This window comes from Sander lucioperca, chromosome 17, assembly GCF_008315115.2.
Source record: "Sander lucioperca isolate FBNREF2018 chromosome 17, SLUC_FBN_1.2, whole genome shotgun sequence".
Classification (NCBI taxonomy): Eukaryota; Metazoa; Chordata; class Actinopteri; order Perciformes; family Percidae; genus Sander; species Sander lucioperca.
The window spans coordinates 30,903,339-30,928,595 of NC_050189.1; the positions used below are offsets into that span (position 1 = coordinate 30,903,339).

Sequence of the window (25,257 nt, forward strand, 5' to 3'; positions counted from 1 at the left end):
ATGCTCTGGTTTATTGGCCTTTCTTTAAACCAATCACACTCGTTTTGGGTGGAGCTAAGCTCCGCACGGAGCCGCTGCTAAATAGTCTCGGGAAGGAACTTGTTTTGGTGGAACATGTGTACGTTCAAAAGTAGTTTTAGTCGTGAAACAGAAAACTCAGATTGGACAGATAGTCTAGCTAGGTGTCTGGATTTACCCTTCAGAGATCTGAGGAGCAGTTAAACATAGTCCTGGGTAACCCTAACCCATAGACCGGAGTTTAATGCCAACACAAAGAAAGCTGAAGGAAATGGAAATGTCCGCCAGCGTCCATTTTGCCGGCGGAATGTCCTGCGCTCTGGAGCAATCCTGGAAGTGGAACGTAGTGGATTTGGACTACATATGGAGTGCTGAGGTCACAAGTAGGGCTAGGTTTTAGCATGTCGCCAATAAAAAAATGTAATGTTTGAATTTGAATTGTCGGGTCTCTGTAAATTATAGAGTGTGGTCTAGACCTACTCTATCTGTAAAGTGTCCTGAGATAACTCTTGTTATGATTTGACACTATAAATAAAATTGAATTGAATGTTTTCATTGCTAAAAGTAAAAGAGAGGTAAACACATGTGGTCCAGTTGTGCTTGCTCTCAGGCAGGTCACCTTCTCATGTCTTTAAAACAACTGAGTTCTGAATTTTGGGATATTAGGGAAATCGCTATTATCCTGTAATTGCCACTTGTGGCCACAGTGGCTGCTATTCAGCAAAAGTCTGTTAAAAGGAAGGGTTTTATTATTCTATGATGGCCTAAATGCTGTTTCCAGACTTTCAGCGGGCGTCCACATATAGAGGTTTACTACTCGACGCAGTGGCCGCAGGTCGGAGTCGAACCTGCGGCGACTGCGGCCACTGCGTCGAGTAGTAAACCTCTATATATGGACGCCCGCTCTACCAGGTGAGCTAACCGGGGGCCCTGTTTCCAGACTTTCTATCCGATTGGAATTGAAAAACGGCCAAACCTAAAGGAATAATTAAAGATTTAAGGAAGTAGAGCAAGAATTTGAAAATTATGTCAATATTAGTTTTATATGTGTGTTTATTACAGAGATAGGTCCAGGATGCTTTTAGCCTAGCTTAGTACAAAGACTGCATTTCCCAGAATGTTGACGATCTCCTTTAAATATTTCAAAAAGTATTACAAAGTCTCAGTTGTCATAGTGTCAATGTAAAAAAAAAATCCATACTGGCACCCACATTACAACCCTGGTAGGAAATGAGGTAAAGCTGCTTTTCGGGGTGAATGCTCCATATACAACATTCTCTTTCAAGGTGAAGGTAAACAAATTGATAAATTTACAATAAATAAATAAGACAAAGTAGGGGTTTTCTCTCCTGCTCCGTTCTCTTCGGTCCTCTCCTCTGCTCTTCAGTTCATGTGTGCTTCTGCAAAACAAGTCCAATAGGTAAACGGAAGAAAAAACGGCAGTGAGGTGAACAAACAGCATCTGAGGATTCTGCTACATACAGCCTAACCAGAAGCTAGGCCAAGGGCAGCGCTCATCGCCCCCAACCTGAGGTCATGAGATCATTTATAGGATTAGAAAGACAAAAACATCCTTCAGCTATATAGAATGAAGGTTGTTTTTCCAAAGTTTTTTATTTGAGGGCAAAAATATAGGGCATCACTGTGACATCCAAGTCAAGAAAAGTCATAAATTCAGCAAAGTGACTGACCACATGGAATCTGCAGACGCAGAATTCCGCAGAAATTTCCGCAGATTTTCAACAAATGAATTTGATTAAAGGGAAATAGGGTCCAGTTTGAAAAAAGTTCAAATTTTCATTGTTAAAAAGGAAAATGTGTTATTTCTTCTTCAAAAAGGTACAGTCTCACTCAGTCTGACTGAGGTACTTTCCGCTGGACTAATACTAGCACAGCAAAATGTTGTTTATTAATTATATCAGTCTTCCTTTCACTTATTGAACCAACAAACATATCAATAAACAATACTTCAGCATCTACCTTGCCTTCTCTGCAGTCATACCGTACCTGCCAGGGCCCCGCTGTGCTGCCGGAGCTGGCTGGTGAAGAAGCGTTCTCGCTGGGACACCTGCTCGTCCCAGGCCTCCAGTATTTGCCGCTGCTCTCTGGGCTCCAGGCTCAGGGTGTCCGGGTGAGCCTCGTCGATGTGGGCCCTGACTCCCTCCAGGCTGTGGGAGTACTGCAGCTCCCCACACACCATGCACACCAGCAGCTGGTTGAGCGGATCGTAGTCCATGAGGTAGCGGTTCCTCCACACGGCGTCTGAGACGGGACCATCCTCGCCGGTATTATTCTCGTAGTCAGCGAACAGAAGCTCATCTGAACAGACAGTTTAAAGAGAAAATGTTTTATGCCATTCCATCCTAATGTGCATTCCTTTTAGTTCAAAGTGACATAGTTGATACGTTACCTTCTGCTGGTGCTGTGTAAGTTGCGAATGGGTAGGATCCTGGGTCAGTGTCCTCTGAAGTGCTGTAAAAGAGACGGAATAGTTACGTTCGGTATTATCCCACATCTAGCTGGCAGCTCAACTAATTCCATGTCAATTATACAAAATTTCCCACCTCATTAGATGTTCTGACTCCTCAGTGGAGCTCACCCACGCGCCAGACTCCTACAGGGATTAGTCAGAGAGAGAGAAAAAAAAATCTGGGTTTGAGAAAAAAATAAAGATTGTAATAAACAAACTTATGCTTGAATCAAAATGTGCATGATTTGTGAACAGACATGTGAACCCGCAAAGAGAATATTTATGAATTATTATGAATGATCAGTTCACTACTTTCATTGAACTTTTATTAAATTTTATAGCATTTGAAAAAATAATTGGTAAAAGAACATTGAATAAATTGACAAAAATGTCTTAAAAAGTTCAAAAACATCGAAAAAAGAATGAGAAAAACGTCAAAAAGGGTAGAAAAAAATCGATGTGTCAAAAAAGACGACCAAAACGTTGAAAAAAACGTTTTCATTTTAAATTTTGACCCAGAAAAACTAAAAGTTGCATGGTCGACGGGAAGACAACACAAGGGTTAATATGAACATAATAATTAGACAGAGAGCCATTGAAACACGTTGTTATATACACCTGTGCAGCTCTTACCTGTGTTTGCAGGTCCTGAGCAGGCAGGATGGGCCTCAAGTTGTGGGCGGCGCTCAGTGGGTTGATTCCCTTGTCCCGAATGGCCTTCCTGGCTCTCTGCTCCTTCTTTTTTATCCTCCAGTACTCCCGCTTCCTCCTCAAAAAGTCCTCCTCAGACTCTCCTGGCATGGGCTTTGGTGGAACCATGGGGGTTACAGGTGCCGGCTTGGTGGGAGGTTGGATCATCTGTGTGTGGCTCGGAAGTTGAGCACAAGGGGTTTTGATTGGACTGAGGGGGGAATTGGGAATTTGACAGGGGTCAATGGGTTGCAGGTTGATGCTGGACAGTGGGTTGTCTGGGGGCTTCAGAGTAGGGAGGGAGGGGGCTGAGCCTACATCTGTGCCTCTGGACATCCACTTTCGTGAACCTGGCATTGCTTGCTGCTGATTACCGTGAGCTCCGTGATAGTTGGACACGATCTGTGAAAGCCCGACGTTCATGTGGTTCTGCTCACTTCTGGGTGAACAGGAGACACTGGTGACGGGCAATTTGACCTGGAGTGTGTCAGGTGACTGTTCAGCATTACTTGTTGTAGGGCTGACGACCAGGACAGCGGGGATGCTGGTTACTCCGCTCAGAGAAGCAATGGATGGCCTGGGCTGGAGGGCTGGCTTTGCTGGAGGATTTACACCCTTAACAGTGTTGATAATAACGAGACCTGGAGTCTGAAAGACGGCAACACAACATGAACAAATCATTAATCTCAGGTTTTCACAAATGAACATAATTAAATACAGCAGCAGGGCAATAATCTTTCTGAAACATGCACATATGTGTTTGCCCCTAGCTTTAAGTAGGTCCCTCTAGTCACACTCCTCTCTATTTTTGCTGTTCAAGTGTGAAATGCCAGACAGAGGTGTGCAGTATAATGACTCCGGTTTCAGCTGGAGAGGGCACTGGCCATACCTACAAATCTGAACTCTTTATGCTTACTAACAAGTCTAATGGCACAGGCACTGATATCTTTAGCATCACTGGATGCTATGGATTCAGTATAATCAGGGTTCATTATCTATCAGTAGTGGTGTTTTTATTTAAGGGTCACCCACAACTCTGGCCACAAATGTGTGTTTTCCCATAAGTTAGCTTGCCGTTTAATTTAATTAATGATAATTTAATATCCCAACAAACTAAACATTCTTACTCATATCCATACAGCTAGCCGCTGTAATTCAAATTTCTGTATTTCAATAGCTTTTCTCACAGCTAAAACATGTTCCTGGGGTTCTCCGTCCATTGCCTGACCTAAACGGGTAACTACTACCGTACTGGCTAGCAACTTTTGAATAGCGTGTCATTTTAACAAAGACTGATTAGTATACTGTTAGCATTCAAAAACAACATATCCTATGAGTCATAGCCATTATCCTATTGTGAAAGTCTCATCTTTTTTGCTGCTGTCAAATGGAACAACAAGTGCACAGTATGTGTGGCATTCAAGTGGTCTCAGGGTTGAGATCACTGTTGTTAGGTGACTAACAAGAAAAACAGACATTGTCGTGTTCCCTTTTTTTTTTTGTCGACATTTCAGTGTCATGCTAGGAAAATGAAAAGAGTATTCAACAAAAGTAATTATTAACAACAATGTCAAAAGTAACTCCCACAGGCTCCAACAGTTTTAAAAACAGAACTCAGAGCTTTAGGAAATTTTCAGACTGCAAAGTTGTGAATGCCACATCAGTGGGTCTTTAGAATGGACTCTTCTCATAAACCCAATCACCCTTTAAGGCTTGTCATAATTCAAATGCTGAAGTACTCGTGTTTTAGCTTTTTAGAAAGAGAGGTGGAACAAGTGCACGTGGGGGTCATTCCTATGTTCCCCATTTTCTGGAAAAGGGTCCTATGTTCCCCGCAATCTATCAATCTTTACGGTAGGGTTAGGGTTAGGGTTAGCCAGGGAATTTGGCAGTAATGGTGGAAAAAGTAACAGACCGGGGAACATAGGATCCCATGTTCCCCAGTCTCATACAAAGAGGGGAACATAGACACGCTCCCGTGCACGTGCTAATGCAATAGAAGCTAGCTAGCAAAGTGAGCAGGACTTTAGCTCTGTACAGTCCTTGATCATTGCTTCTTTTAAACTTTGACTTTCTAAGGGCGTTTTCACACCTGTAGTTTGTTTGCTTTGGTCCGAATCAGTTGGTGAGTTTGTAAACTTGGAGCGGTTTTCCCTCGGTTTGGTTTGGTTTCACACCTGAAAAAATCCAAGCGTACCAAAATGCGGCATTACAAATCACGAAAGAACGTCCACTCCTCTATATGGCAGCTGGTTTGACCACGGAGATGCGAGTGACGGACGGCGAGCTTGACCGCTGTCTATTTCTGTGATAGAAACACTGCAAGCTGCTACAGTTTTCTGCTCTGCTGCATCACAGATTGCTAAACACACCTGACTACAGGAGACATACTTGCGGAGTACATATAGTTGGTGCGGTTCGAGTACGGATCACGTACGAACCGCTCCAGAGTTCGATTGAAAGTGTACCAAGACCACATCTCCCAGAAGGTCTCGGTACGCTTGCTTGGTCCGCTTTTGGTGCGCACCTGAGTGCGAATGCCGCGTTCTCACCTGCCCTGACGAACCGCACCAGCGGGACAAACTGTCTAGTGCGATTCAACCGAACTTAACGAGGCAGGTGTGAAAGCGCCCTAAGACTCAATCGAATAAATGCAAAACACTGCTGTATCAAGCTAGCGTGTTAAATATTAGCTACTTATTACAATATCGGCTATTTGTTACACTGCAACACAATGTATCAGCATCTACATGTTGCAGTTGGTACTAAATTAACATTATTCCCATGTGTCCCATCACCTGAATGTTTCTCTGGGAAAGCCGACTGCTGCATTCTCCCTGTCTTTCTTTATGCCTGGCCCTTAACCTGGCCCTTTGCTGCCTCTTCATCAGCTTCCAGTACTCTCTCTTCCTCTGCAGGCTGATCCCACCGCTGTGCTCGGTCACCACACTGTTGTTGACTGAGTTGCTGTTTTGGCGTTGTTCTTGTGCCTGACGCTGTTGTTCAAAGTGTTGTCTCTGTGGTTGTAATTGTTCCATGGGTAGGTGATGTAGCTTTGGCGGCTCTGGGGAACAGCAGCTTTGATGGCCTGCTTTTTTGGTGCGAAGCCTCTGGGTTCTGCGTGGTGAAGATGGGCTGTCAGAGGCTTCTGTGGAGGGGTTTACTATGAATTTCGAAAGGGTTTGGGATGAGTGTTCACAAGTGGGATGCAGGACTGCCTCGTTGGACGTGGAAAGAGGTGGAAGTGGCTCGCTACTATGGGATGAGTCCTTCAGATGAGGGCTTGGTGGACCTGCTTGTAACAAGGCATCAGTATCTGGCTGCCAGCTTTCTATCTCCAATTTCAAGTCAGTAGCAATAGGAGCCACCTCATTCTGAGGTAAATTTGGCTTTATCTCTTGCTCTGAGGCCTCTTCCGTTAACTCTGTTTTAATGCCAGTCTGCACACTTCTACACTCTGTCACTGTGCTAAGTGATTCTTCCAGGAGTTTCTTCATAGAGGCCACGGCTAGCAGAGTGGTAGCTTGGCTGTCTGCATTCAGAGCTAGGTCAGGCTCTGGCTGAGACGCTGGAGGTGGTGATGGGGAGGTTGGGGGTTTAATATCTGGACAGATGGCTTGTTCTGGTTGAGAATTTAGGTCAACTGCTGGCATAGACTCACTCTCTTGTTTTATCTCATTTGCATGTGGTGCAAGCGGCACACTGTTTATGGGGAGAAATTGTGCATTTCCTGAATGGTTAGTAAGACTTCTTCCTAGTGGTCCAGTGGTTACTGCTATTTGCTTCTGGGCTTTCCTCCTCTGTAGAGTCGCATTGGCCCTCGCTAGTAAGACACCCTGCCTCAATCGAGCAGCACGAGCTGCTCGCTGCTCTCGTTTCTTTATCCTCCAGTACTCCCTCTTTTTTGCCATCCTCTCCTCCTCTGTCAACTCTGGATCCAGAGAGAGTGCCGACAGTGATGGCGCACTACTTGAGATGGCCATTTTCATGACACAGCCACCGAGATTCGACCCTGCTGTCGATCCTCCAGAAACGGCATTTTGAGGGGTTTGAGGATGAGTGAGAGTGAGCTGACTAACAGTTTGGATTGCTAACTTGTGTAAATTAGGAACAGTTGTGCTTTCAATTTGAGTCCTTGGTCTGATTGACAGCAGTCCTGGAGGGTTGTTGACCGACTGTCCAGCAAAAGGAAGAGAGACTTTCACCTGAGCGGGGCAGAGGGGAGGGGGAGGCTGGGTTACATGAATGGGTGTACTACCTCTCCGTTTAGTATTGGGTTGATGCTGAGGTTTTGTAATGGGGGTATTATTAGAAACTGCCTGACACTCTTCTTCACTTTTGTGCGCTGCTGTGTTGTGATCTGTAGGAACCTGGGGAATGTTAATGGTCACTGTCCCGTCCTCTTTGATGAACCCTCCAATGGTCTCAGAGGCGTGGGTGTGGGTGCTTCCTGCTGATTGGGCCAGTGCTCTGGCCCTCCTCATCTCCTCTAGGATTCTCTGGTAACGTTTCACTCTTCGCATCAGAGAGTCCCTCTCCTTCAACCGAGCCTTCACTTCCATTGACAGCTTAGCTCGCTGTTCGCGCTTTTTAACCCGCCAGTACTCTCGCCGTTTGGCTATTATTTGCTCAGGTGTGTCGTTAGGGTCAATTTGGGGGATATTTCTGGTACCAAAGACTGAAGTAAGCAACGGGGATTTGCATCTTATGTTTCTTTGATTTAGGAAATTCTTCTGGGCTTCGATAAACCTCTGTCTAGGGGTTTTACATCGTGCGATCCCTCGGGAAACATTGGAAAGATGTATGTAACTTGGAAGCTTTCTCTGTGACTCCACTAGCTTTCTCACGGAAATAGCACCACATGTGATGGCTGTCTGCGGCGTCCTATGTGGCGTTTGTACTTTTATCTGACCTGCTTGCAGGTTAACTGTAGTTAAACTTGCTGCCCCACTTTGCAGGTCATAATTTCCCCTTTTGGCAGATGTAACTGAAGTTTTGACCCGAGGAGGACACTGCTTCTGGCCTGCCCCTCTCAAAAATGACTGAGATGGAAGATGCTGAAGAATTGTGCCGCCCGCAAGTCCTGGTTTTTGTGCCGTTTGCCTCTGTAAAGTCATCTCCGCACTTTGCGTCCTTTCTCTGGCTTTAGCTATTTGAGCTGCCAGCTTTGCCCTCTGCTCTCGCTTTTTGATCCGCCATTGCTCTCTGCGCTTGGCTGCTCTCTGCTCCTCTGACTCCAGGGAAGACTGTGAGTTGCTAACACCTTTAGCCCTCTGCAGGGTGACCAAGGCACTCTTTGTTCCACTTTGAGGTGTTGTGTTCGCTGTTTTCCCCTCTGTTTTAATAGAAACTGGGACACATGGAGAAGACACGTGAATCATACCTGTGGTCACATTGGTGGGTAAGAGTTTGGGCTGAATGCGTAATGCAACTTGTGCCTTGTGTTGCGTTTTGGGGACGGATGACCCCTGCATAGACACACATGGCTGAGGTGTTGTTTTAGCGGAGCTGCCGTTAGTAGTTCTGGTCATCCTGACTGGAGGCACTGAGGAACGGGTGTTCAGCTGGGTTCCAATGGGTGTGAGTGAGGTAACGGCTCTGCTCACAGCACCCCTTGCTGTTAGGCATTTCACTGTGGCTGTGTTGTCCCTCGAAGCTTTGGCTGAGATGGAACATGATGTTGGCAACTGAGGCAAGACCTTGTTGAGTTTCATTGTACGGAGCCACTTCTCCTTTTGGTTTTCGGTGGCTTCAACTGACCTACCCCCAACTGCATTTCCACTCTGTGATGCAGGAGAGACATTGACTGTTTTGTATGAGTCATCATTACTCTGCAAAGGAGAAGAGAAAGCAGCAAAAGAGCCGGATAAAGTGGAATTAACCACCGCAGGGGCACGTAGATGTCGGAGCTTTTCCCCTTGACTGTGTTGTGTTGACGTTCCTCTGCGCTCTGTCAGTCGGGCCCTCTGCTCTCGTTTCTTGATTCTCCAGTATTGTCTCTTTTGGGTGAGGGTGGCATCATCATATTCTGACGCAGGCCGGTAGCGGTGAGACGTCGAACCACTTTTATCTTTTGTAGTTGGCATCGCCAGCTCGGACAGCCCATCAGTTCTCATCCAACTGGTTGGCTCTTCCTTGTCGCGCTTATTCAATTCGTCCCCTGAGTCTAGAATCCTCACTGCCATTAACACCCATGGCGTCCTCCTATATGATGCAGCAGTAGGTGCTTTGCTCTGCCGAGCAGCTGTCAAATCTCTTAGACATCACATCGGTATGCAGGTGTCCTGAGGAACAGAAAACAAGTCTTAGTTGCATCTTACTTTGTAATAAACCTGACAATTAGAATGTTCCTTTTTTGTTGACACTGTCAGAAAGGGGTTAATGCAACTTTATATTAGGGCTGCAACAATTGTTTTCATTATCTGTTAGTCTGCCAAGGATTTACTCAATTAATCGATTAATCGTTTGGGCTATAAAATGTTGGCTATTTTATCAAAGGGAAATGCTCATTACAATTGACCAGAGCACATGTTGACGTATTCAAAGTCTTGTTTTGTTTGACCAACAGTCTTACTACCATGGGAGTATTGTCACATTTTAGCAGCTGAAACCATAACATTTTAAGTATTTAGTAAGTAAAATGATTATCAGAATCGTTGGTGATTCATGTTCTGTCAATAAACTAATCGATTAATTGACTTATCATTTCAGTTCTCTTAAAAACATGAAGTGGGGAAGAATATTAGAACCACATTTCAACATAATGCAGTCCAGTACAACAGCAATACCACCATCGCCCTTAATAATAAACACATGGTTGAATTAGCACCTCTAGGAAAGTTTGAACAGTATAGCTTGGTAAAGATAGAATATGTGGAAGAGATGTTGTACTGGATCGCATTAGATATCTTGTCAGTGAACAGTTATCGAGACATCATCAAACCAAAAGCACACACATGTAAAATATACACGATGAAGGGATTTTCAAATATTTTGCATGTGAAATGTACAGCGTCTCATGTAAAAACATCAATCTAACGTGTGAATATTTCAGATGTGATTAAAATCCTATCTAAGCACATGTGATGAATTCACACGATAGAGCCACATGATATTCGATATATCAGATATTTCACACTTGAAATGTAAGACAGCATATGAAAACACCAATTCATGATTTTATATCACATGTGAAATCACATTTCAGTGCATGTGGTATATCAACATTTCATATGCAATGGATTCACAAAGCCTATGTGGTTTAGGACATTTCACTTCATTTCACTTGTGTTGTGACTTTACTCTTATCCATATTTACTCTTTCTGTACTAAAAAAAAAATGTTTGACTCAATGGAAATGTTCCCATTTCCAGTGACGCTTGTTTATGAAATACATGCTAATCAAAAGACAATGCATATGAACTAAGGCGCCCGTCTCCTTTCACACAACACGATTTACACGTGAGCACATCTTAGTTGTCTAAGCAATTAAATGTAGCATATAATATGAATATTAAACATTTCCATCCCACAGCATATTTGGTGATATAAACGCGTCGCGTAGCCTACATGTAGGTAAAAATGTGTTAGCTACAAAAACCAGGAAGGAAGCTGAGTGACACTGTCCCTTTAAACCTGTCCCTCTCTATCACAAATTATATCTGTCGAGAGCCATTTTTATTCTTTATTCTGCTTCTATTTGATTGTAAACGTAGCGAAGCGACCCAGCGGAAGCGAAATTACCAAATACATCCAAAAACGAAGTAACAAATTGCAACATTAGGGCGTAAATCGTGACTAAAGCGCTGTCTCTCAGCGGCACAATGGACAAGCTCTTCCTCCTCTTGTCCACACGGACGGGCGCCTGTCTGAGTCTGCTGCCTGTCTAAAAGAAGCGAGAAAACCCGCGAATTACTGTCGTAAAGCAGGACGCCTGATAACATGTGGAAGAAAAACATGCATACCCGATACCTTTTAGTTACACCTAACTTTCCGGGACAGTTTTTGTGAACGTTTTTGGACAGATATGTTGCCAGGACACTGCAGCTACTTTCCGCCAGCCAGCCGTGCTCTGAGGCTGCCTTGACAACGCTGAAAAGTACCAGGATGTGGGACCTGGATGCTTGCTCTGCGTGCGTGTGTGTGTGTGTGTGTGTGTGTGTGTGTGTGTGTGTGTGTGTGTGTGTGTGTGTGTGCGTGCGTGCGCGCGTTCACTCTATGGCGTGGACACACAGAGACAGTACAACGCCCCCTCCTTTTCAAACCTGAAGCCATTAAGAAAGTGTATGAAAAAGAATTCAACAAAATTGTAGCTACGAGCTAATACGTCCACGAGTCACAACATCAGACTGAGTGGCTGCTAATTAGGCCTAAACTCATTTGTTATTTCAAGATTTAGTGAAATTTGGGACAGGACACGCAAATTCCATAACCAATCAAATGAACATTCAGTGACAATGCACAGAGATTAAGCTACATAAAGCTTGCAATAACATATAGCCTAGTCTCTTCCAATTTGGAGCAGCTGGACAAAGGTCCATTGATTTATTGTCTTTTTCTACAGATGACCTCAATGTATGTGCAGAACCATCAGGGATAGGGCTACAGTGTGATTTGTGGTTTATATCATATCCGCAATGATCAAATTTGTATCATTAATAGGCACGTTTGATGAAAAAAATAGTATATGTAGGCCAGTGTAGTACCAGTGGTAGTAGGCTTGTAAGTAGTAGTAGTAAAAAATAAAACATTTTAAAACAATCTCTTCATAAATAGTATTCAAAATCTATTTCAAGAGGGGTGGGCCTTGGGTTCCAATGTCCAACAAAATTACAATGTTTTAATTTCAGTATAATTTGAATAGCTACAAATAACATAAAATAAGAGAATGTATAACTATTATCCATTAATACATCAGCACAAGTAGCCTACTGTCTGGATATAAACGGACATGTTTTAATTTAAATATAACCAAAAGCAACAAATAACACTTGGAAATGTATGATTAGAGTCGAAACGCTCAAATTAGTTGGCGACCATTTTTAAAGCAAATTGTGCCACAAATGTTCTATGCTCCAGCTTCTCGCATATTTGCTGGTTTTCTTGGTATTCTGTGATAGCGGCTAAATATTTCGGGTTTTTGACTAGCCTATTGTTCAGACAAAACAGGCTATTTAAATGTGTCAGCTGGGCTCTTGACCAAACAATAAATTGATTATTTAAGCAAATACTGGCAATATTAGTCAATAATCAAGATAACTGTTAGTTTCAGTCCTATGTATAATAACGCAGGTTATTCTGTGGTATAGACCCACAATGTGTTTTGTTAAAAACAACACTAAAAACAGGATTATATAAAAAATAAAAATAAAAGTAGGCTATGGGGTTCCCAACACAACATATTATGAGCCTGAACATGGGGCCCTGATTTGAAATGGACCCGCCTTGAGTTTTAACCGATGCTTTACCGAACCAAACCACCTCTATTATCGCATGATTTTGTGAGAACAACAGCATTAGTATTAGCAGCTTATCAGTATTAGCGCCTGCTGCTCCGTTTGCTCCCCCCCCCCGGGGTGGGTGTGCATTGTCGACGCTGCTACTGTCTCTTTAAATTTACCCAGGAGCCCCTTAAGGAGCCCCAGGGGCCCCTAGTCCGGCTCCCCACCCTGAAGACAAGCAAGAGCCTTAAAATACATTACTAGAGGCCTGCGCCGAGGCGCTCCCACACAGCGCAGGACGGAGGAACGGGCTTTATTCGCCAGCGGAATACATGATTGTGTGATTATATGAAAAGTTAACTTGGCTCCCGTGCGGGGCGCGTGGGGGGGGGGCATCGTAGAGCACGGGCTCCTCAGCGATGGGCTCGTTATAGAGCGCCTGCCAGATGCGTGTCGAACGGTGCCGAGCGGTGTGAACATGTCACTGTTGTAACACGGTGTTGTCAGTGTGACATGTCCCGCTTCAGCGCTACGATACAGTGAAGGAAGGAGGAACACTAGCCACTATTAAAACAGCGGGCAGGCCAGTGATGGAAGAGAAAGAATCGGGGGAAAGCGAGCCCGTGGACCTCCGGTGTGCCGAGCAGCCTGAGCTGCTCTCATTAATAATAAGCGGTGAGGAGGAAGCGACGCAAGAGGAGAGTGACTTGGGAGGTAAAGAAAAAAAAAACGTGTTATTATGCTGTGTGTTTCTCACCGCAAAGTGGGACTGCGTGGCTGTCAGAGCCACGGCCATTGTCAGACAGCCAGTTAATCCGTGTCAGGGACAATGCCATGGAGCAGCATGGCCCCTCCGTCTCTGTGGCTCCTATAAACAAAGGCTCAACAGCACGCAGGCAGGCGGACCGAGACGCACAGCTGCCACCCAGTGGACAGCGGCGGCACAGGCCGCCTCATACCAATGAGTAAACAATAATAAAATTGGTTATTGGAATAAATAGCCCCTATTAGATAATACGTAACATGATAATTCCTTCACGTAGCACGTACAACTGTCTTAAACGTGTTGAACAGTAGCCTATACAAACAAGAGTGCTACAAATCAAACTGCTCTTTGAGCTGCAGCTTTTGATTAGCCTATCACGAACCAAACAATGACAGCTTAAACTATTGAGAACATCTCTCATTTATTTATAACAGGTTGCCTTCTCTGATTCTCACGATGCAATTTAAATCAAGAGAGACTTGTGCACAACCAACAAAATTAAACACAAAGTTTACATACAACATAAGCAGTAGGCTAGTTCCACATTTAGGGAAACTACACAGTTTGATCAGCACACAGATATAACCTGACCAATACAGATTTTTGTGGCCAATATCAAAGTTATGTGAATGGTTATAGCGGCCAGTAGCCTATTATTTTTCTTAATATAAGCCAGGGGTCTTCAACGTTTTTTAAGCCACCCCTTAGCTGAAAAAGAGACCCCCCTACTACATATATTGTATAAAATTTAGTTGCGTATTAAACTGGACCTACAATAACGTGTAGGGCGGCCTAAAGCCTTTACGCATACCTTTTTATGGTGCATTTATTACCAAGCTTTTAAAATAAAAAAAATGATTGGCATAGTCATATGTTTATAGCCTAGATCATGTTTTAATGATAAAATGTGGCACAGTAAATCCTGAAGCTTCACTCTACCTTAGCTGTAGGTCAGTAAGCCTATCATCAATGTTGTGTAAATTAAAAAAAATATATCTTTACTAATAATATGTTGGATTCATGTTAATGCATATTTTCAGACATATTTTATTTATTTTTTTAAACCGTCAATAATTTGGCGGCCGCCCCCCTGCAGCAACTCTGAAGACCCCTTAGGGGTCCCAGACCTCTGATATAAGCACAAACCATTATGTAGCCCTATATGTGGCTTTCTTAAATGCTTTTTTTTTTTTTTTTTTTTTAAAGATTGTGAACAAGATATGTACTGAGAGGGACATTTTACAGCGTACCATCTAAACTATGTTCTAAATGAACTCAAACATATCTTTGATATTCCCGTTCTGCAATTTCTTGTCCCTTTAGGTCTACATACATTGCTAGTACACCTGATCAAGTGGATTGGCCAGATTAGATACAGTGTCTAAGTCACTATAATTAAACATTTTAACAAAACAATTAACAAAGAGAATGTCAGTTTAAGAAACTGTCTACATATAGCTAAGAAGCGGTGTGCACTTACAGCCTCATGTTACATAACAACACAGCATAATGATTCCAGTCAGATCCTATTATAAAGATATTTACATGTGCCTGCAGATATTTAGCTGCCATAAACATATCTAAACAGACAACATACTAGAGCTGCCTCCTCCTAGTCGATAAGTCGACGAAGATTTCTTAAGTCGATTAGTCATTTTTTATGCTTTTTTAATGCTGAATTACTTATTTCCAAGAAACTTATGAACACATCTCTGGTAAGCACACGATTTAAAGTGATGCTTTTACATTTTTTTACACGATTCCTTGTGGAGAAACTCAGTTTTACAGATGTGTCGATTAAATCGACTCAGGGTTTTTCCTGCATAGAGGAATTTTTTCTTTAATCGAGGACGGCCCTACACCATACCAGGATTGATCTTTTTTTCTCTCTTGTTTCTGTCAGAAGAGGACGGTCTTGCCAATGGCCACGGTGAGGAGGAATCAGAGGCTGGCATGGTCACACCTGTCCGGTCTCCATGCACCAGCTACTGGAACATCACAGAGGGGCCGGACCACCCACTGCTCTCCCCGGCCCCTGGGCCCTCTGGACGTAAACCCAGGGTCCAGAGGGCCTCGCGTCCAGGCCTGAGCCGGATCCCGGGGCGCGACCACCGCCGCTACTACCACGAGTACTGGCGCAGTGAGTACCTGATGGACTTTGACCCCCAGCGGCACGGCATGATCTGCATGGTGTGCGGCAGCTCGCTGGCCACCCTGAAGCTCAGCACCATCAAGAGGCACATCCGACAGAAGCACCCTGACTCCCTGCTGTGGAGCGCTGCCGACAAGGAGGTGATCCGCTCGGGCTGGGAGAGCCACCTGAGCCTGGGGGGGGGTCAGAGGCTATACAGCTCTGCTGCTGGACCTTCACCTCAGGAAGAAGAGGAGCAGCTAGACTCAGACCAACATGCTGCCGGTGGGTAGGACTCTTGGCAAGAAGTTTCTAAATCGCACACTTGGTGGCAGTGTGAGTTAATGTCTTGGCATGGTGGTGTATGAGGATGAGACGATGATGTAATGATTCGGTGGTGACGTGTCGGGGCTGGAGAGGGAAGGACTGTGCCTGGACATGACTGTTCTGAGGTACCCTATGTTATATATTTTACATGACAAGAGATAATTCACAGAATAGAATCACGTTTAAAGTTTGGACTATGGTAATATAAGTTATGAGCACATGTAAGGCAAATCAAGCAAAGACTAGAGCTTCACTTACAAAAAATAAAAAGCCAAAAACAGTTATTATTCTGTGTTCATGTACTTTTGGGGAAATCTGACATCTGAGATTTCCAACTCGACTGTAAAACAATACTGCTTTGATGGGCTCTGTTGTTATAAATATGTAGCCAGGAGTCTTGTCGTTCACTCAAAAGTGAAAACTTTGGCATTGGTGAAGTCTGAAGCAGGGCAGTAGCCAGGATCTATAAGTGTACAGAAGTCTAGAGTCCAAGCCCCCCCCCCCCCCCCCACACACACACACACACACACACACACACCTTTTAACCTTGTTACCTTATCTGAGCTGTAAACAGAAGAGGTGGGGGAGTATAGCCACAATAAAGTAATGTCTCTCTAACCTACAGCGACTTCATATTTATGCCTCGGCCCCAGTAATCGATTTTCAGGTTGTCTGTCTGTCCGTCATCCGTCCGTCCGCCTGTCCCATTCTCCTGAACATGATACCTCAGGAACGCCTTGGTGGAATTTCTTCACATTTGGTACAAACGTCCAGTTGGACTCAAAGATGAAGTGATTAGATTTTGTTGGTCAAAGGTCACCTCACAAAACACATTTTTGGCCACAACTCAAGACTTCATACGCCAATTATGACAAACCTTCACACAAATGTCTAATAGGATAAAATGATGAAGTGATGACATTTGATCCCCAAAAGGTCAAAGGTCAACTTCACTGTGACATCATAATGTTCTGCACAAACACTTTTCTGGCCATTACTCAACACCTTCACGCACAGAACAGAAGGGGAGACATTTGGTTGGTACAGATACTGACACTTCTCCTGCCCAACTTGAAACTGTGGTGACTGTTTAGATCTTCTGTGCTGCCGGGTTAACGATGTGTGTGAAGCATCCACATTTTGCCAAAAAATACACTTAATACCTTTTTAATACATTGCTTCAAAGTCTTTACTACATGTATTATATAAGTCTGGACAAAAATGGATGTAAACTGCAACTTGACTTGTTGGAGGAGGGATACAACCGCAAGGCGGTAATTCTAGTTTAGCTGTGAAGCTTTTAAGACCAACATATAGTGGTTTCCATATAGTGGTGAATGCCTTGATTATTCTGGCTCCAGTAACACGTAAGCCTAGTTGACATACATTAAATAAAAAATATATCTAAAAGAACATTGAAGAGCTGCTGTAAGTAGAATTTGACATTTTCACCATTAAAAAAAAAAAAAAAAAAAAACTGTGGCCAACAGCAATGATACCCAAGAAGAACATTTTATTAATGTTGTTTTGTTTCATATTTTCCAAATACAGCAGAACCCCCAGAACCTGTGACACCCCAGGAGCAGCCCCAACAACCTCCCAGTCTGTCTCCCCGCTCTGAGGAGGGTGAAGCCCCCCAGCCCCAACAGGAGGAGCAGGACGTCCCGGGGCCCTCGGCCCGGACCCTGGAACGCTACCTGAACGACTCGCTGCATGCCTGGTTCCGCCAGGAGTTCCTGATGGAGTACGAGGCGGAGGCCGGCCGGCTGCTGTGCATGGTGTGCGGAGGAGAACTGCCCTCACTGCACCTGGACCACATCAAGAGCCACGTGCTGGACACCCACCCCAACTCGTTGGTCTACAGCTCCGAGGAGAAGCACTGCATCCTGCAGGCCTGGGCTCAGACTCACGGTAACAACAGAAGGCACACAGAACACTATATACTAGAGAGAGAGACCCCGAATAGTCGAGTATTCGATGCTTCGATCGAAAGAGCCTGATTCGACTGGCACTCTCACAGTCGAATCTTCGCAGCGCCGTAGAGTCCAGTTCAGACCAAAGATTCTGGACGGGACGAGTGTAAACTTGCAGCTACTTGCAATGCAGCGTTCTGAAAGCTGCCAGTTTACACCAATGCGAGACGAGACGGTGTATCATCTTAATAGCACAACGACTCTTTGTACTTCCGACTTTCAGGCTTTTTTTGTAGCTGGAGATCCTTTGTTGCATCTAAATATGAATGTGGATAACGTTAATGATAGTGAGATACTTGCTACAGCTGCATTTTTAGTGATGATATGGCGAAAAAACGTTTTATTTCCTCGATTGTTTGTTTTATCGACGCTAGCTCTCTCTAGGTCGCTCCATATACTGGTCCTGCGGGCGCTTGCAACTTTTCCCTGCAACGTTCTCGTTTTCGTCTCGTCGCAAATCCTTGAAGCTTTTGATAAATATTTAGGTAAATAAATCCAACCGCCCCATGACAGATTCAAGTTTCACTTTTCATGATCTGACGACCGACGGTCGCCCCCACCCGCATGATTCGACGGTTAGTCAATAGGCAAGACTTGACAATTCCGGTTGGATTATGAAAATCCCCTACTATTTGCAGTGAAAAACAAAACGTGCGATTGATCCCAAACAACTGGATAGCAGCATGTGACTGTTGGCGGATCCATGGACCTTTTTCACAGCAGACATTTTGAACGATGGCTCAATTCCATCAAGTGTCCCAGTAAGCTATTTCAGTGAGTCAGCATGGACAATACCAGGGTTTTTCCTAAGTGGAATGCAGCCATCATTAAAGGTGCTGTAGGTAGGATTGTGAAGATCCAGGACTTAGCCAAAAAATTTGAACATCGACAACTTCTCAGTCCCTCCCCTCTTTCCGCTAAAGCCCAAAACTGTCTCCTAAGCCCCTCCCCCCACAAAGGAGAATGAATGTGTGTGCATGAGCAGTTATTGACACACAGTTAGACACCCCCCCGGCCCTGATTGGTCCATCTGAACAGGGAGCGGTGGATTTTTGCAAATCGCACTACAGGCTCGAACATAGGGTCAGTTTCAGCAAATATGACAGAAAAGTTAATTTTATAAGTCTTACCTACTGCACCTTTTAATGGTTTTGAATACACCTGTGCTTTTCCTACTATGACATGTCAACATGTCTGCCGTGAAAAAGGTCTATAGAACTAGGTAACGTATGGTTTGATCATCTCATCTTATCTTTTAGTCTTATCAGTCTGACATTTGAAACATATTGACGTCACAAGCACAAATCCACCTGTCAACTCACCCACCAACCCTTCATTATCACTGCTTGTCTGAATCAGCGTTGCCACGGTAACAGGGTGAGCCTGGACACCCCGTCACCATCTTAAATCTTCCAACACTGCCTCCTGGTCACGGTCCATGTCTGTTTGTTTTTAGGAATTTCTCAGTGTGCTCCATCAGCATCCACCAATATCATCGATAAGATTACCGTATTGATCCAAATATAAAACAGGTTTTTTTTTCCCTAGAAAAAAAGTCTGAAAAGGTGGGGTCGTCTTATAATCGGGGTCTAGACTTTCAGCTATTCAAGTCGCAGAAGGGACGTCACCTGTTTCAGCAGCCAATAGAGAAGTCAGCTATAAACTATAGAAATGAAATGATCCATAATCCATTTTATTTGAATGTTACAAACAGCTGGTCGAAAAAGCAAAGTTTTAGACGGAGCCTCAACGAGCGTCCCGATAGCACGGTAACGTTATACGGTGGAGAGAGATAGAGAGTGACTGAAGACAGTGAGAGCCCAGCGGCGTTAGAACAAAGCCGTGACTCAGTGAAATAAAACGTCTTTTCGCCGATTCATCACTAGAAGTGTAACTGTAGCAAGCATCTCACTATCACTAACGTTATCTACATTCATACATAGATGCAACAAATGATATATCCAGCTACAAAAAGCCTAGAAGCCGGAAGTAGAACGGAAGTGCAACGAGGCGTTGTCATGGAGATGTTACACCGTCTAAAAATGCAAACAGCCGGAGAAAATCTTACCGTGGTCCTCAAAGCGGCCGCTTCCAAGAGATTGACAGGAGAGTGTGTGATTACGTAACGATGGGATGCCCATTACCAGAGCAGTCGCTGAAGGCTGAAGGCCTTGGAAATATTTACCATTAATTACTGTATTTTTAAATACAATTATTTTCTTTATGAAAACAATATTTGGCTTTTATGAAGTAATTTTCCAAAAATGAGTGTTGAAAAAGAGGGGGTGGTCTTATAATCAGGGTCGTCTTATATTCGGACCAATACGGTATTTAGTTTTATCATTTTATAATTCAACAACAGTTCCCATGGACCCCCACACACAGTGCCAAAACCTCATGGGACCTGTAGTTGTTAAATGCTGAAGAAGTAATCTTTGTTTATCTTCTAATCTGTCGTATGTTATGTGTCGTATGCTTCTCTGCCCCGTAACAGAAGAGTTAGAAAACTCAATCAAATCAGAGCCCAACACCAAAGAAGGCGGGGCGGACCTCTTTGCTCAGGAAGTGGAGGCCATCCAGATCAACAGTGACTTGTACCCGGAGGGTGACGGCACTTTAACTCAGGACCCTTGTCTTATCGCTGAGGATGGAGGTGTCGGAGCGGCGCAGCAGGGACCCCTGCCCCTCCGCCAGCCCAGGAAGAGGCGGCTGCGCGGGGGCGACCCGTGGCGGCTCCGCCTCGACTACCTGGTGGCCTACGGGCCTCAGGGCCAGGGCACGTACTGCATGGTGTGTTCTCAGGTCCTGCACCAAATCAAAGTCAGCAGCTTCCGCCGCCACATCCAGGAATGTCACCCCGAGACCACCACCCTGAGCCGGCAAGAGCGGGAAGCCATGGCCGCCGCCTGGACCAAAGATTATTCTAGTGAAGGCACGCACATTCAAGATGGTGAGATGCTTTTAGCCACTGTTACTTACTACTGCAAACTGTAAATTCTTAAATAGTGGTGTTTATGAAGTTAAGCTGCAGATAGAGGCCTTTGGTCGAAACAGGCTTACACTAGAGACATGGCTTCATTCTTTATTTTTCCTTGTTTTATAAGTATATTTTATCCCTGAGCACTTCCTCCATATCTATAGTGGACAGAATCGTGTCCATTTCCACAGCACTACTGTCATACTCACCACTCTGCTGCTCTCACTCTCTCTCTCGTTAACAGAAATACTGTCTCATTCCAAAAGCTTCTGCTTTTTTTTTTTTTTACCTATGTTAAAGCTTTAGTGCCTAACTTTTTTATATTAATCTGTTACATTCAAGCCGTTGCCAAATGAGTTGCTACAAAGCTAATTAAGACTATCAGCTCCACACAACTCTCTCTGTATTTCTCGGCGTCCGGTGACTTTCCCGTGCAGAAACCTGAGTGAAGATAATGACCTCTTCTGAAGAGTCCATCATGTTTTTTAATCCTCCGTGTCCTCCTTGGCTACTAGCAACTCACGGAAGACTTGTATCATGTGGACGCGCCGACAGTGTTACGTAGAATTCCTCTGGGGGAGACAGAAACTACGCACTGTAGCTTTAAGCCAGCGTCAATATAATCTTGCATAGTCAGACCTATCTCCACAGCCATGTATCAGCACTGCACTGTAGAGATAGGCTACACCCATTATCATTCTGCTATAGGGGGAAAAAAACACTATCTTGTTTGTATTTCTTTAAACCAATCACAACCGCCCTGGGCGGCGCTAGGCCCCAGGTGACGGTGCCCTTTCAAAAGCGATAGCAGAGATAGCAGAAGGGGACCAGAATGCTCTCTACATCCGATAAGCCAGACTAGTGTCAATACAACTCAACACTTCCTGCACAGATGTTTCACATTAAAAGCTTTTCACTTACATTTATTTGGCAGACCTTTTTGTCTAAAAAATAATAAGTGCAAAGAATTTACAGGACGCATTGCAGTACAATGGCAGTAACAGCAAAAAAAGTGGAAAGTGAAGGTGATTAGAATTAATGAATGAATACATTTTTGTTAAAAGCCGAGGCTCAGAGCAGAGTGGTGAGAATGACACGGTGACTGATGACTTAGAGCTGTGGAAATGTCACTTATGCTGAATTTACCATGTGAGCAGTACAGGTACTGTACTATTGGTGCAGGCCATGCACACCGACCCGGCTGGTTACAAATGCACAATTTTTATTTGGGCATGTATTTGAGAATTTACGACCTATACAAATTGTGTGTCCATATGTGACAGTAGAATATGATTTGAGAAAATAGGATGAATCCACTGTGTTTCCTAATGGAATTGTATGTTTTTTTCTTTAAAGAGTAACTTAGGTATTTTTCAACCTGGAGTAACTGATGGAAACAACAATTTTAAAAATTGGTCCAGTATTAAAGCTTTAGTACGTAACTTTTTGATATTAATGAACGTCTGTTACAGTCAAGCCATTGCTAAATGAGTTGCTACAAAGCTAATTAAGACCATCAGCTCCACACAACTCTCTCTGTGTTTCTCAGTATGACTATGTTCAGAAGATTGGTGTCATCTGGCGACTTTCTCGTGCAGAAACTCGAGTGAAGATAATGACCTCTTCTGAAATCATGTGGACACGCCGACAGTTTTGTTGTCATTACTTAGAATTCCTCATGGGGGGCGACAAAAAAGACACACTATAGCTTTAAACAAGATCATTAGCTGCTAAAGCTAGCTTTCGGGGCAGAGGGTAAATCGCTATTTCTATACCACTAACGAGGCTCAAAATAGCACCACACTTCAACGGTAGCATAATGAGGGTCCCTACATGTAAACCGAAGCATTGAGAACTTTGTAAGTGTACAGACAGTTTATTAAAAAGATAGTTTATAAAGACAGTAGCGTTCATGTTTACATGCGGGCGCCATCTTGGAAAAACGATGAACGAACGATGAACGCCGTGCAACCTGTAACTAGTAACATAGCTCAAACACAGCGTACGTGATTCGACTGCTCATGACTGTTTTCCAAGATGGCGCCCACATGTAAACATGAAAGCTACTGTCTTTATAATCTATCTTTTTAATAAACTGTCTGTACACTTACAAAGTTCTCAATGCTTCGGTTTACATGTAGGGACCCTCATTATGCTACTGTGGAAGTGTGGTGATATTTTGAGCCTCGTTAGTGGTATAAATTAGCGATTTACCCTGTGCCCCGAAAGCTAGCGTTAGCAGCTAACCACCGGTTTGCGGTAGCTTGTTTAAAGCTAGAGACGCATTCGATTAGCATGAAAACATGTCCCAGAGAACGTTTGACTCGGTACACATATGTTATTAACCCCTAGGTTCATTTTGCACCAGAATTGTCCTTTTAAGTGAACATTGATGGTGGTTCCATGCTTTTGGTGCATAGAAACTGAAAGCAGATTTACCAAACTCAGAGTTAACCTGTGCAACATGAAGCAAATACAAATCTTGACATATTGCAACTTTAAGATACAAAAATATGACATAGCAGCTTTTGATGTAGGAAAGGCAGCTTTGTTTGTCAGTAGTTCTTGGCTAAGGGTGTCAGAGTGAGGTGGTTTCATTTAGTTTAACTACTGCAGCCCCCTCCCTGCTGTTTTAGCAGAAATCAACCCGAGCGAAGCCGATGTCCTGAATACCACAGGAGAGAGCAACGAGGACACCTCCCCTGATGTCAGAACACACAGCAAAATGGTGAAGAAGGAGGAGCGTGTGAGCGGAGGGAAGGGCAGAGCGAGGGACGACAGCGCCGCGGCCACGCCGTCTCGACACAGCCATTACCCCGGGAAGGACCAGCGGAGGAACTACCAGGCGCGCTGGCGGATGGAGTACCTGATGGATTACGACTGCCGCAGACACGGGCTCATCTGCATGGTGTGCGGAGCCACTCTGGCCACGCTGAAGGTCAGCACCATTAAGAGGCACATCCAGCAGGTGCACCCCCACTCTCTGGACTACGGCCCCGAGGAGAAGCAGCAGGCCCTGCTGAGCTACAACCAGGCCGCCATGCACTTTGTCCACTCTGACGACTGCTTCTCAGCCCAGGACCACGGACACACCGAACTGGCTCCCACTCCAGCACACTTTGGCACGTAGAAAGGGCTTCCGTCCGATGCTCCTCACGCGGCCCCTGTTCAGAAACAGCCTTCCTACCTTCTTTCTTAAAGATAAATTCAAGTATTAGTCCAACAGGGCCTTATTCTCGGCCCTCTGACTTTGTTCAAAATTTCCCAAATCTCCACATTGCAGGTACAGAATGAAATGGTATCATGAAAAATCTGAGAATAAGACCCAGGCTGACAAATACTGGAATTTCCCTTTTTTGAAAAAAAAATCTGAATCTGAGAGTGTGCTATGGCTAAAGTGGCGGGTAGCAACTGCCACAGAGGAAATGTCACAACCTGAATATGTAACCACCTACAAATGTCATGGCCTAAAAAAAAAAAAAAAAAAAATTAAAGTCCAGCCCAGCTCATTTAAAACTAAAGCCTTATCTGAACAGGATCGGTGTTACCTGAGGACCTCGTGAGATTTAGGAAATTATTTATAATAATAAACAATATTTATAATAACAACAATAAAACATTCCTGACCTTCCTGCTAGGTAGCTAGATGATCCCTCTAAATGTGTGCCTAAAATGCTGTTAAGGGTTTCAGTAGTTTCCAATACAGCTTGATAATTGTCCAAGCAGAGGCAGAAAAACATAAGGCTGAAAATTAGTTACCTAGGCCTCCATTCATCAGACTGTGTGTTTGGTGAAATAAGTTGTCAGTAATTTGCACTAGAAATGTTCCCCAGCAGACTACAGACGGCAGGTTGGCGTCTCGAGGCGGAAAACAGTTGACTTCTGCGACTCTGACATCACATGAGGTCCTCAGGCGAGGGTCAGATCAGACCAGAGTCTGTGACCGGGAAATCTTGGAGCTATTGTGGCTGGCTAGCGTTAGCATGTTCACGGCTAGCTAGCATGTTAGCTCGCCCACTAGCAGGGCTTGGTATCGTTCAAAGAAATTCAATACTGGTGCCGATACTAATACTGTGACTTTGATTCCTGTTCCTGAACAATACTTTTTTTCGATGTCAATTTCATAAAATCCATTTTAACAAAAAGAAATTACAACATTACAAAAAACAATCTAAAATATTTTTATTTATTTTTCAGCTCCTACTACGTCTCTGTGTAACGTAGAGTTTTTCCTGCATGCTTCTACGACTTGTAACGTTAGACGGCCAATCACAAACATTATTAGATCTTGGTAGAAACATGCTGTGTGCTCATTGGCTCACCGACGCTGATGAGATTTGCTCCTTAGGTATTGAAATTTGGTATCGAATGACGTGGCATTTTTCCATACTCGATACTAAGGAGGCATTTCGGTCGGTGCCTAAACAGTATGGAATTGGTTACCCAGCCCTACCCACTAGCCCTG

General features: G+C 44.1%; 2 protein-coding genes across 7 annotated transcripts; one reads left to right on the forward strand and one right to left on the reverse strand.

The window, feature by feature from the left end:
* Window positions 1–1,053: 1,053 nt before the first annotated feature.
* Window positions 1,054–13,515, reverse strand: si:dkey-28a3.2. 5 transcript variants are annotated; one of them, XM_035993805.1, is made up of 8 exons: window positions 11,150–11,291; window positions 8,345–9,462; window positions 5,977–8,311; window positions 3,122–3,826; window positions 2,583–2,632; window positions 2,429–2,490; window positions 2,026–2,337; window positions 1,054–1,418 (listed from the first exon to the last, which is right to left on the reverse strand). In XM_035993805.1, exons 2-8 carry the CDS (start codon window positions 9,361–9,363, stop codon window positions 1,402–1,404), a joined length of 4,500 nt encoding a protein of 1,499 aa, XP_035849698.1. In that variant the 5' UTR covers window positions 9,364–9,462; window positions 11,150–11,291; the 3' UTR covers window positions 1,054–1,401. The 5 variants fall into 5 exon arrangements, with proteins under 5 accessions (XP_035849698.1, XP_031146230.1, XP_031146248.1 ...); XM_031290370.2 differs by lacking the exon at window positions 11,150–11,291 and adding an exon at window positions 13,376–13,515 and having other exon boundaries at window positions 5,977–9,462; XM_031290388.2 differs by having other exon boundaries at window positions 1,999–2,337; window positions 5,977–9,462; window positions 11,150–11,292.
* On the forward strand, window positions 12,766–24,322 carry si:dkey-106g10.7 (uncharacterized protein C11orf95 homolog). 2 transcript variants are annotated; one of them, XM_031290402.2, is made up of 5 exons: window positions 12,766–13,332; window positions 15,288–15,800; window positions 17,394–17,753; window positions 20,310–20,765; window positions 23,429–24,322. In XM_031290402.2, the coding sequence occupies exons 1-5, from the start codon at window positions 13,209–13,211 to the stop codon at window positions 23,920–23,922; spliced, it is 1,947 nt and encodes a 648-aa protein (XP_031146262.1). In that variant the 5' UTR covers window positions 12,766–13,208; the 3' UTR covers window positions 23,923–24,322. The 2 variants fall into 2 exon arrangements, with proteins under 2 accessions (XP_031146262.1, XP_031146271.1); XM_031290411.2 differs by having other exon boundaries at window positions 12,767–13,332; window positions 23,432–24,322.
* Window positions 24,323–25,257: the final 935 nt, after the last annotated feature.

Excerpts from the sequence above, each read along its gene's own strand:
- si:dkey-28a3.2 (XM_031290370.2), bottom strand. The coding sequence starts at position 9,363 with ATGGCAGTGAGGATTCTAGACTCAGGGGACGAATTGAATAAGCGCGAC. Across the intron at positions 3,827-5,976 it reads TTTCCCAGAGAAACATTCAG|ACTCCAGGTCTCGTTATTAT; the intron begins GTGATGGGACAC and ends GCCGTCTTTCAG. Across the intron at positions 2,491-2,582 it reads GAGTCAGAACATCTAATGAG|CACTTCAGAGGACACTGACC; the intron begins GTGGGAAATTTT and ends TCTCTTTTACAG.
- si:dkey-106g10.7 (XM_031290402.2), top strand. The coding sequence starts at position 13,209 with ATGGAAGAGAAAGAATCGGGGGAAAGCGAGCCCGTGGACCTCCGGTGT. Across the intron at positions 15,801-17,393 it reads CTCAGACCAACATGCTGCCG|CAGAACCCCCAGAACCTGTG; the intron begins GTGGGTAGGACT and ends TTCCAAATACAG. Across the intron at positions 17,754-20,309 it reads GGCCTGGGCTCAGACTCACG|AAGAGTTAGAAAACTCAATC; the intron begins GTAACAACAGAA and ends GCCCCGTAACAG.